Raw genomic sequence first — 12,643 nt, forward strand, 5'->3', positions numbered from 1 at the left:
AATTATTTATTTATAGCGTTTATGCAATACAATAATAATAGCAATCATGAGAATATACTAAAGAAAACTATCGTCTCGGTCCTTTTCGAGTCGAATCGAATCGAATCAAATCAAATCGCGGGGAATTCGTTTCGGTCTTGCTTTATTGATGCCTTTCTGTGTCTGTCTGTGTGTTTGTCTGGCAGGAATCCTCATCTCCCTGGCACTTGGGGCACACTGATGCTGATCGATCGGAACGAGAAACACAATTGGAAACAGAAATAGTGGGGCAAAAGAAGATGGCAAAGAGATTCTCGCGGTTCCTTCAACGCGGCTTTTCGATCAACTATCGTAGTAATGACTTTTATAATATCGCTTTGCTACTCGCTAAAATATACATATGTGTACATATATAATGTTAATTTAGCCATAATCATAATCATAATAATAATAATAATAATAATAATAATAATAATAATAATAATAATAATAGGAGGTGTTAGGTTTAGGTATGCGCGGTTATCCCTGGTTCCTAGTGGTGGATGCTCTCTCTTTCTCCCTCTCTGGCCGCTGCAGGCCACGGCAGTATTTGACTATTTTGGAGTAGAGGGTAGGGCTTCATGCAGGGGGTACAAATTCCCTGGAGTCTCCCACTCGCTGTACTCTCTTTCTTTCTCTCTCGGTCTCTGTTCTTTCTCTATCTATGCATGTGTGTCTATGTGTATGATCGTAAGGGTTGATATCGTAAGCTTAAGGAGGAACGGAACATAAAAAAAACACAGTCAAATCACATCGTAAGTGGAACAAAAGGTGGGGAGAAACAGAAAGGAAAGTCAACGAAATTTGGGACTAAAATGCAGCCATACACATACATATATTCTATGCATATATATATCGTTACATATACGTATGTATTTCTATAAACGTTTTGCTCTCATTATTTGTATATATATGTCATATACTGTATAGATTTTTATGTTTTAAATTACGATGCTAAAAAATGTTTTCTTCCTCGCAATCCTTTCTCCATCCAAGATCTTCTGATCTTAGATTGCTCCTAATCTTCTTTCGTTTTTCGTTTCGTTTCGTTTTATTTTCTTTGTTTTTTTTTCTGTTTATGGTTTCTATGGGGATTTTCTTTTAACACACATAAAGAAATCGTTTTAATTTATTGGTTGCAACAAGACATCAAAATATCATACATATTTTCATTAGAAAAACATTTCCCTCTCATCAATCCTGCTGTCTATGGTTGTTTCTCCTCCAGCTGCTGTTCTCCTCCTTTTTCTGGGGAGTGGGATGTGGACTGTGGATGGTGGGTGGTAGGTGGTGGGTAGAGTGCGAGACTAGGGAGGATGAAGAGGAGGAGGATGGCTCTCTGGGTTGTTCGTGGTATATAAAAACAGTTCCATATATACGCGAAGATAGACGCAGATCTCGTAAACATTTAGAATGGATAACAAACAGAATAAAAAAGCCTGAAGCGAGCACAATTCCCTGGCGACATTATCAACATCATCATCGTGGCGGTGGGTCATCCGTCGCTCTCACCACCGCCGATTCTGTACGGTGTGCCGTGTGTCTGTACAGTGCGCGTCCATCCAGAGTGCTGGGCCGCCAGCAGGCTTAGATGGGGACGTAGTTGCCTTTGGGCTTGTAGAAGAGCTGGCCGCGCACCAGGCGACGGCTGATCTCGGTCAGCAGCAGGCGTTTCTCCTTCTTGATCTTCTTCAGCACGCCCTTGTTCTCCTGGGCGCGACGCGACAAGTATGGCAGCACCTCTTCAACGGGTCCATAGGGGATGTACTTGTAGGCGGAGTAGCCAGCCTGCCCTGTGGATCGAATCGAGCATTACGGAACATTAAGAGCTGAACACGGTTTGAGATTTGTAAGGGACGAGAACTCACCCAGGGGGAAGGTGATGTAGTCGCACATCCCCAGCAACTGGCCAAAGCAGATCACCTTGTCCTCGGGTGAGATGCCGATCTGATTCATCTGCTCGATGGCGAAGCGCACGGTGTCCTCGTTGTGGGATGCCACCATGATGCCAATCTTCCTGGCGTCATCGCCGCAATCCTTCATTAGCTGCAACCAAGCATATAGGGAGATTACTTCAAAGGAATAGGAGTTGGACTCACCTTGATGCGACGCAGGCACTCGGACAGAGTCTTGTGGTACATGTCTGTGGTCGCCTCGTACGTGGGATTGACGGGATCCGGATAGCCGAGGGCCTGAGCACGGGCACGCTCCTGCTCCATATAGGCGCCGCGCACCAGCTTGGCGCCGAAGTAAAAGTTCTGGCGCTTGGCCTGCTCCAGATCGGTGCCAACCTCGCGGAACGTCTCGCGCAGATAGCACTGATAGGTGTTGAAGACGATGGCCTTGTCCTTGTTGTACTTGCGCATCATCTCCAGCGTGATGCGCGAAATGGCCGGCTGGAAGTAGGTCTGCTCCGCATCGATCATGATGCGCACGTCCAGCTCGGCAGCAGTCTGGGAATATATCAGATGTGGAATATACCAGTGTTCAGTTTCCGGTGGAATGTAATGCACCCACCTTTACAATCGTGTTTAGACGACGAATCATATTCCTAAACATTTCCTCCTCTTTGGGCGGTATCTGTGAGATCAGTCGGCGCATCTGGCCGGTCTGGGGATCAGGAACACGGAACGTGTCGCTCAACTGCGAGTCCTCGTCCACAATTCCCGACCAGGGGAACAGATGCAGGATGCTGAAAAACAAGGGGTCTCCATTAGACAACCTGGCGACACGTTTCCTCCTCTGTCCTGTCTCACCCCTCCTTATCCGAGGTGACATTCTTCAGAAAGTCCTGCACGTTCTTGTTGTCGCCCAGGGTGGCATAATACTTCTCGAGATCTTTGATGGTCTTGTGGTGGGTCAGCACGTTGCCCTGCCCGCCCACCATATCCTCCATGTACTTGCGTGTGCGCATGATCACCTCCGACAGTTGCAGCTAATGGGAACAGGATACAGGTATAGAACAGGTATATATGAGTGGCTAATGGGGTATAGGCGATTCAGTTTTGTTGACTTGTTTTAAGGCGAATTTCGGTTTGAACTGAGCGTTTTCTGACCGAATTGAAAGTAATTGAATATCAAGCCAGGAGCATGTGATTTCGCCCTTCCACTTACCAGCAATTGTGGACGGCCCAGGGCGGTGAGCTTGATGGCCGTGATGCCAGTACCAAATGTAGCTCCTGTTGTGGTGTGTTTGAGTCGTTGTTCAGTGGCGTTGTTGTTTCAGATTGATCGGGTTGTTCATTCGGTGGTTGTTGGTAATGAAAAACATTTAAACGAGAGTAGAGCAGTCGATGAATTGGCCATTGAGTGGTAAGCAGTGTGCGGCAAGCAGTTTCCAGCAAGCAGTGGTAAGCTGTTTCTAAACAGACGAAACAGGCATGCGATATCTACGTGTCTACTTATCGTCTAGGTTGGTCCAACGCTACAGATGCCACAATACTAAGCTAATACTAATCATACAAACAATCTGAAAATCAACTAAACTAACTACAAATACACACAAATGATGCCACAATAATATACATGTATATGTTTCAACTCTATGGTGGTTTTGTTTGTATGTTTATTGAGAGATACTTTTGTTTTCGGATGCGTTTTGTTGGATATTGGTTTGCCTTACCCGTGGCGGTGGCACGGGGCACCTTGCGATCATCGTCTTATTGTTAGGGATATTTTTGTGATTTTTTCATTAGTTTTGTATATACATATGATTCGATTCCATTCGGTTATTCGGTTATTCGGTTATTGTGAGGGATTGGTTTTTCGGATTCGTTTTCGGATGCGTTTTGCAAGCATACCATTTACCATTTGCGGGGAGGGTAGGCAGGAGAAAACTTTGATTATTTTACTTGATAAGATCAGATGTTGCTCAGAAAGATGAAGGGGATAGAGAAAGACTAGCATAGGCTGGAGAAGAAACCCCCCTCTTGAACTGGTAGTTCAATCATTCAACATTCAATTGTTTGCAAATGGAACTGTCTGGCGCTTCAAAACAGTTTCAGAAGAGGAAGTGAAAAAGTTGAAAGTGCCGCAACCAGCTTTAACAGATCAACTATGACCATCTATGTATGTATGTATCTACGAGTATCGAAGGCTTAACTTAGCCCGTTACCAGATGACAATGGTCAAAGACTACAAAATACCAAGATATTGCATCAGTACCTCAAATGCCTTTTGGGCTATCCTTCGTTTCGCCTCGAGCATCGATTTGCCGTGTCGTTGCCAAGCAACGCATACTGGTTTTTTTTGTTTCCTGGGAGCGACTTTTGTAGTCTTGTTCGCTTCTGGGGACCGACTCAGCTGTCCAAGGCATTGACGAACAGACGATGGAAAATTCCCTAATTTAACGTATTTTTGGTGTCTCATGCAACATATTGGTACTTGTATAGTCTTTGCTTTGGTGCTGAACAAAAAACTAATTTAAAAAGACTTCATGCTAACAGAAAATTGTATTTTAAGTGCATATACTAAAACTCAAGGGATTTGGCCATCAGCCATCAGCCATTAGCCATCATCAGGTGAAGTAACGTTGCTCACCTGAAACAGCCTCCAAGCACTTGATGAACGTCTCCATGTTGCGCTCGCAGGTGGCCTCGTTGAGATAGAAGTAGGTGCGGGCACTGCTCACCTTGTAGCGACGATCGGCGAACGATTTGTCCACATGATACTGGGGCATGGTGCCCTCCTCCTTGTTATCGCCCGCACTCGAAACGGAAGATCTGCAAGCACACGAAGTGTGAACGTGTTAGAGGAAGACTGTTACTGACTGACTGACTGACTGACTGACTGTCTGACTGTCTGACTGTCTGACTGCCGATTGCCGATTGCAGGGGAGCGGGCCCCATTCGATGCAAGCACTTACTCGACTTCTCGCTTTTCGGCCTCCTCCTGGGAGATATCCTCCTCGACGGAATAATCAAGTATGGGCTTGACGCCAAACGACCGGAGTCTGCATTTGAAGGAAAAGGGAAGATCAATGACATTCGTCAGTTCGTTTTTTCTCGATTAATACTTCAACACATACGCGCATGTAAGAGATTAGTACATCAAAAAGAATTTAGTTTTAGTTTTTGTTTTAGTTAAGAGATTAGGGGATGGAAGTGGGGTTCAAAATTTTGATTGGTTTTAGCGATAGAAAGAGTAGTTTCAGCATTCGATTTAGATCAGATCAGATGGGAGATTGGATTCGAGAAAATCTTCATGCTTGCCACATGCCACACGGATGGATGCCCGGGCCAGGTACTGCTCGTGCTCCTCTGGCCAGGGCACGCCCAGTGCTTGTACAGGCGGACAGGATTTAGCTCGTTAGTAGCGAAAAACTTGTAGATATTGTGGGGATGCACCTCTCCAGGGTGGGCACGATCGTGTGCCGGTTCTCGCCGGCCACAAAGTGTCCGTAGAAGCTCGACTTCATCAGCAGCACAAACAGCTTTTGGCCCAGCAGGTTGCGGGCCAATTTCAGGAGCTGTTCGGGAGTACATTCGATGCGGGATGCGGTGGTGCGTTGTTCGATATTCGATATTCGATTTCGATTTCGATGTTGTCGGTTTTGTTTTGTGGATGTGGATTCCATTACATACAAAGCGTGGCGTGGTGTGGTGGTGGTGGTATTGGTGGTGGTGGTGGTGGTGGGTTTTTGGTGGGGCACAAAGCGGTGTCCACGACCGGTTTGTTGCAATTTGCAAATTTTCCGATTCAAATTCAAAACAAATACGAAACGGAACGGAAAACGGAGAACGGAAAATGGAGAACGGAGTACGGAGTACCGAGTACGGAGTACGGAACCAAGGCACGAAACGTAAGGCAGAAACAATAAGAGCAAAAAGAAAAGAAAGTAGGAAGAAAGAGAGAAAAGAAAGCGGTAAGTGAGTGGGATTATCGTAATTGGCAATTACCTTTCCAGTGTGGGTATGATCTTGATCTGATCCTCGCCAGCGACAAAATGGCCGTAGAAGGTCGCCTTCATCAATACTGTAAATAACCGTTGCCCCAATATTTGCTTCGACCATTTCATAAGCTGCGAAATTTCGAGTGTATTTTTGTTCGTGTTTAAATCGTTATTTTCGATATCCGATATCCGATATGCATCGGTCATTTTCATTCGATCGGGGTTTGGGATATATTTGGGAGTTAAATATGTTATACATATACAATTTGGAAAGCAATGTGCATTGGTTTTCATTGATATTATGTTTATTAATGTACAATTTTGAAGAAAAACAAAACAAAACAACCGACAAGGGGCAGAAGAACTGAGAAAGGGGAGAGGGAAAGGGAAAGGGAACTTTCCCTTCATTGATTCGCTCGAAGATCTCTCGGCCATCTCCCATTCCGCCGTGACTGTTCCGTTCTATTTACCGTACGTTCGTCACTTGACGAGACATAAATCACTCGGAATTTGGCCAACATACCAAGTCAATTCAAGTCAAGTCAAGTCAGTGTCCGAGTCAAGGCCGGAGAAGCGTGGCCAAAGTCCAATTATACTCATGCGCAAACAAATCGAAAAAACACCAAGCGAAAATACGACAATTGTGCGGGGGCAGACCCGCCTATGCGGTGGGAACAGAGTTGGGCACAGTAATATACAAATCTGAGGAAAGCTATAGCTACATGCATGTATAGTACGTATGGTGTGTCCAAATCGGGCCGAGTGAAAGATGATCTATGCCAAGACCAGCAGATCCATCGACCAGAACAAAAGTCGAAAGAAAATAAATCGAGCACTAAGGCAACGACACTACACCCAAATCGCAGAACGAACAGAGGAACGAATGGAATTCGTAGTCAATTCCAGAAAAGTACGATCAGCTACGATCGGGAATCCCTAAGATCTCTTGGGCAGAGAACTAGCTTAAGATCTATGGAGATCTATACCTGAAAAAACAACAGTTTGTGGAATCAACAGCATGGAATTATCTGCAGAAGGAACTAAATGGAAATCTCCCACTCCCACCACCCAGGGGAGATGGACGAAAGATCTTTAAATAATTATCGAAACGGTCGAAGAACGAGAGGGAGAGAGAGAGAGAGAGAGAGAGAGAGAGAGGGAGGGAGATCATTAACCTTCTCCTTGAAAGATTTTGTTGAATGATTCTCCTGGGCACGTGCTTGATGCGGGATCCGCCAGGTGAATGGGGGTTCGGGCAGACGGTTAACAAGAGCAGGTGCTTGGGTGGGTGGTGCATGGGGGGAGGAGGAGGGAGGGGCACATGCCTCTGTCTGGGGGAACCGGTTTTTCTTGACAACGCCAAAGTAATTAATTGACCGAAAGCCCAGGCTAAAAACAACAAAAAACTGGTTACATAAAAAGAATTCTCGTTTCGCATTTTATTTGGTTTTTGTTGGCACTTTTTGTGCTTTAATTTTTTGGCAAACAATTCGAAAAAGTAATCAAGGAGAGAGCGAGAATGGCAGACGGAGCACGAGAGAGCGAGAAAGAGGAAAGTGAAAAAAAAGAAGGAGACTGCGACTGGGACTGGGGACAGGTGTTTGCTGTTAAACTATGACGCCCCCTCCACAGCCCGACAAGCTCGACAATGGCCAATCCCTCTGGCACATCACGAGACCCGTGCCCGTCGCCGTCGCCAAAAGCAAAACTGTAAATAGCACAAAAGCAATAGCAATAGCAATAGCAATATCGGGAGCAGCAGGGACAGGCCTTCCCTGGCAAGAGGGTGGGGGTGTGGGATGACTAATGCCACATCTGATATTTCATACGGAGCCGCGAAACCGCCCTTCAAGCGGCACACATATGTCTGTATGTCTGTATGTCTGTATGTAGGTGTATTTAAATATCCAATATGGAAATGGATCAAACATTGTCGGAATAATGCAAATGGAATAATCAATAAACAATCAAGAGGCAAGTGGAAAGTGGCAAGTGGCAAGGGCGTGCGCTAACGGGGTTTGGGTTTGGGTTTGGGTGGGTGGTGAAAGCGTAATTCAAATATAACACACTCAGCCCCAAAACACGAGAGCGGGGGGATGGGATGCGCCCTGGCCGAGGGCAGTAGTGATTGATTGCGAGGCAAAGAAGAACGCATTTCGGAACATAAAACTATAGAGTCCTTCAGTTTTGAAGGATCCTGCTGTAGCTTCTCACAGACCCTTCTTGAGCGATATTTTACCATGGAATTCCGACAAGCTATAGGAAATTAATATTTGAAGCGATCTTGAAGTGGAATCCAAGTAAAATATCCAATTCTTAAAAAAATATTCGATCAAAATCGGATGACGATCGCCATGGGAACACTGGATATGCAAGGGTGTCAAAAGCTTCGAGGCTCGAAGCTAGTCTTCATTTCACGTTCTGTTGCTGCTGTTTTGCTGGTGTTGTTGCTGCCTGCGCTCTGATTGGCGCTCTTTTGGGGGCCTGACTGCCTGACTGCCTGCCTACGCGTATACTTCACTAGAGACAAGCATGTGTGCGTGTGTGTATCTGTGTGTCTGTGTATCTGCTGCCTGCCTCACTTTTCCTGGCGCGCTGGCAAGGTCACTCTCCGCCGTCAAACTGCAATTTGCAATGCAAAAGTTTTCCTTTTCTTTGGCACAAACACATGCACACCGAGCGCTTACTCAATCAGTCAGTCATTCAAGCCATTCACTCAACAATTTGCGGACGAGTGCAGCACCTGCTCACGCTCACGCCCACGCCACGCCCGTGCCCCTGGCGCTGCACCGCATCAACAACGAAAACAACATCACGTATGTAGACAAGCAATCAGCCAAGAATTCACACACATTCACAAAGGAAACGGAAGAGAAGCCAACAGCTGGCACAAATATTCTGCATAAGAAATGCGCAGGAATACGTAGCACTATGCAGGATGTTGGGTGGGGAGGGGGATGGGTACGGGGATGGGGAGTGAGTGAGCAGGTCAGAGCTGGAGCCAAAGAGAAGAAGCAACGTGTAAGTGCAAGAGATCGAGAAATTAAGGGAAACGACGAGGGTGCACCTTAGTGGGGGAAGTGGGAAACCTAAGAGTGGAGAGCGGGAAAGACAGACAGCAACAGGAAAAGACAGGCTGTCGCTCGCTCTACTTGGGAGCGAATTAATAGCATCACTTCAAAGCACCAAAGGGAGCCGGGAACACACACATTTACACAGATCCCATGTGATAGAGATAAAGGCAGCAAAAGAGCATCTAAGAGAGCACAAAACGGATCAGCGTCGACAGCAGCACCGCTGAGGAGAAGAAGCGAGAGCGCAGGAAAGAGAACCTCACAGGAACCGCCGCCACTTACCGTCATGTTGTGCTCGACCAGCTTCTCGCTGGAGCAGATCATGTACACCATATAGGCCCGCACCAGCTCCCACGTGGTCTTACTCTTGAAGGCGGCGACCGGATCGTTGAAGCCCACGTCGAGCGGGTCGCGCTGCGGCGTCCCGGACGGCTTGGGCGACGCAGACTTTCCCAGCTGTCGCTTTTCGCGAAAGGCCTCCCCCTCGACGTCGCTGGACTGCGCCAGCTGGTGGCGCCCGTTCTGGCCGGAGTGCACATAGCGTGTGTGCTGCCTCGATCCTCCGACTCCTGCTGCTCCTGCTGAGTAAATAAGACGACTCAATAGCTGATGGTGCTGCTGACGGCGACGCAAGATGCCCGCTGCCTGCACATGCTGCTCTTGGCTGGGGCTCTGGCTGCTGGCCTGGACGTTGGCTTCAAGGGCGGCTGTGGTATGGAGGCTGTGTCTTTTGGCAGCGGCGGCGACTGAGCTGCTCGAGCTAACACTGACGCTGGTGCGGCTGTTGATCAAGTATGTTGTACGTTGGGTCCTCAGCGACCGAAGTAGAGCCATTACAAGGGCAAGTGCTTCGGGGGAAGAAAGGGAATTCGATGGATCAGTCGCTCTACTGCCGCGTCTTGATGCTCCTTTTCTTGTGTTCCTCGTGTGGCTGTCGCAAGCGAACTTCTTTCGTTTTCCTTGTGTACGCTTTCCAGTCTTCTTCTTGCTGCTGCGGCTGCTGTTGCTGTAACAAAAAAAAAAACATTTAAGACGCACAGCTGATTTTGCTTTTGCTTTCCCATTCTTCTCGGTACTACGAGAGCTTTTGATTTTGTTTTTGCTCTCCCTCTCTGTCACATGGCTCTCTTCGAGCGGTTGCCTGCTTCTGTTATACAACAATTGCAAACGGGTCCCACAGAGATCTGAAGAGAGCAACGCGCTAGAGGCGCACATATACACACACACACACACAAACACGAGAACACACACATTGGGACACCTCAAAAAGTGTTCAATTAAAAACATTATTTCAATTTCTTCGTTTCGCTGTTTTTTTTGTAAATGTTTTTTGACTATTACTTTTTGCCCTGTGTTATGTGTTATTGCGCTTTGTACGCCGAAACGTTTTGCTATCGCAAAAGCACGAAACAAACTGTGACGACTGCCTCGAAGGCCAAAGCAGAGGTATCGGCAGCAGCGCAATGCCCGAACGACGGCAAATTGGCAGAGCCGTTCTTCGTCCCCGCCACACACGAGCAACGGCGACGGCGACGGGCACGAAGCATGAAAATCCTGCTCGGTTCGCGTTCTGCTTTTACATAACAGTTGTGTCTGACCCTGTTTCCGTGTCTCATCCCTTTTCATGCCCTCTTAGAAATATGGTGATGTGACGTCACAGCAGCGCGAGCCCCCTAACGATGGGATTCTGGATTTGGATTTAGCTTTGGCTATGATTTTCATTACGATTGAAGCCTCCTTCCCTGCGGGCGCTTCTCTTTCTCACTCTTCTGGATGCTTTGATTTAATTGAAATGCGCCGCAAACATGGAAAACACACTAATTGGTGTTAATTAAGTGTTGTGGGGGAGGGGAGAGGTGATCATCTGCTGCTGGGTGAGATGAAAGTATGAGCGCAATGTGATGAAAGTACACGTACTCCTCAGAAAGGCGCTGACTGTGACGACCTCCCCCTTCCCATCCTCGGCTCTCCTCTACGCTCCTCTCTTCTTCTTTACTCTTAATTAATTAGCGGCATGCTAAATGCACGCTAGACGCTGTTCCTCCTCTTCTTGTCACTGCCACTGCCACTGTCACTTCTACTGCCCTCTCAGCCTGTCATTGCTGCAACTGCTTTCTTTGCCTTCCTTAACGCAGCTGTCAGTGCTTTCCCCATCTTATCTGTTGTCTGCTGCCGCTGCTCCCTTTAGTTCTGAAGATGCTGCCCTGCCACCAGTAGTTCTGCTCCGCCTCCTATGTCTCTGCGGCAGAGCAATCAACCCAAAACTTGTCGGGTTTCATTGCAAAAGTTTCATTATAATTTATTATTATAGGCTCTCTTCCCTCCCGACGGCACTCATTACACAGACAGACAGAAGACACTCAAAAGCAGGTGGAGTAGGGGCGCAGGCAGCGCTCGAGATGGGAAGGCAGAGCAGAGCAGAACCAGAACCCCCCGCACTATACACAAATTAAGTTGCAAATTCATCAAAAATGCTTTCTGTTGCTAGCTCCTCAGCGGGAAGGTGGATGGAGCGAGAGAGAGAGCAACGTGCGGCTAAGAGGCAGCGACTAATTTTATTATATAACCGTACTCTCTCGCTACAACACAGAGATCCTTTTATGACACTCGCATACACACCTACACCCGATTCGGAAACGGTTACACCGCTCCCTTTCCCCCCTAGGTTTCCATCGAAAACGACACTGCCACTTGACAATGCTTCCTCTTTTTGGCAATTTTTTCACATTTGCGTATGTGTATCTGTGTGTGCGTGCGTTCTTTACCTTTTTCTTCTTTTTTTTCAGCGCTTTTCAATTATCTTTTACGAGCATAAATGACACTTTTCCAACTGCCTCTCATCGACAAATACACAACAAATAATTTTTATCGTTTGAAATCACGGACTGGACCCAAAATTTAATCTGGAAAAATAACTGTTTGTTGTGTTTTTTGGATTTGATTCCAAGAGTTTCCCTGATTTGTGGTCTGACAGATTCGGCAGCGGGACTGGCAGTGCGCGGCAGTGCCGATGACAGAGAATCCGTAGCGTACTGTTCGTACCTCGATTGAATACAGCCACACTTCTTTCAAGCGATTTGTAGTTTTTACGAATTTGGTTGGGCCCGCTCGTTCGTTCCGTTGCTGGCTACTCTTGGTCTTGTTGCACACACACGTTCGCACCGGTATCGGGTGGAGAGAGCGAAAGAGAGAAAAATGAACTGTAAGGGTCTGAATGCGCGAACAAACTAAATTAAGGCCAACATTTTCAAGCGAAACTGGTGGCGAAAGCTCGTCCAAAGCTTGCCAGAATGGTCAAAACGGTGTATGGTTTTGGTATTTGGGGTGGGTTCGGTTGGGTTGGGGGGATGGCAGGGGTGCCACACTTTTGTGTGTGTTTCTGCGAGAGTGTGGCAAGGCAGCTGTTTTGTTCGCGTGCTGATGCTGTTGTGCTGCTGCCGTTCGTTCCCTTGCACGTGAGCCGGCGCATTCCCAATCACGCGCCCGCCATCTTGGCCTCGTACTCTGGCCCCTCGTCGCCCAATTGGATCGCCTCGGCTTATCTGTGCAAGTGGCGGTTGGTTGGGAGTAGAGTCGAACCTTATCTTGCAGCCGGCTAAAAATCACACGTTTGTTGTTGGTTCTGCATTGAATTGAAAAATCATCTGGTCACACTAAAATC

The 12,643-nt window shown here is 47.1% G+C and overlaps 1 protein-coding gene across 6 annotated transcripts; it reads right to left on the reverse strand.

Annotated features, from left to right (window-relative positions):
• Positions 1 to 671: 671 nt before the first annotated feature.
• LOC108156481 (proline dehydrogenase 1, mitochondrial) lies at positions 672 to 12,216 on the reverse strand. 6 transcript variants are annotated; one of them, XM_017287965.2, is made up of 12 exons: positions 12,025 to 12,216; positions 9,265 to 9,988; positions 5,364 to 5,485; positions 4,883 to 4,969; positions 4,558 to 4,739; positions 3,641 to 3,676; positions 3,133 to 3,197; positions 2,775 to 2,953; positions 2,536 to 2,710; positions 2,118 to 2,471; positions 1,887 to 2,064; positions 672 to 1,811 (listed from the first exon to the last, which is right to left on the reverse strand). In XM_017287965.2, exons 2-12 carry the CDS (start codon positions 9,814 to 9,816, stop codon positions 1,606 to 1,608), a joined length of 2,136 nt encoding a protein of 711 aa, XP_017143454.1. In that variant the 5' UTR covers positions 9,817 to 9,988; positions 12,025 to 12,216; the 3' UTR covers positions 672 to 1,605. The 6 variants fall into 6 exon arrangements, with proteins under 6 accessions (XP_017143454.1, XP_017143462.1, XP_017143472.1 ...); XM_017287973.2 differs by lacking the exon at positions 5,364 to 5,485 and adding an exon at positions 5,916 to 6,037; XM_017287983.2 differs by lacking the exon at positions 12,025 to 12,216 and adding an exon at positions 11,748 to 11,994.
• Positions 12,217 to 12,643: the final 427 nt, after the last annotated feature.

Source organism: Drosophila miranda, chromosome XL, assembly GCF_003369915.1.
Source record: "Drosophila miranda strain MSH22 chromosome XL, D.miranda_PacBio2.1, whole genome shotgun sequence".
Classification (NCBI taxonomy): Eukaryota; Metazoa; Arthropoda; class Insecta; order Diptera; family Drosophilidae; genus Drosophila; species Drosophila miranda.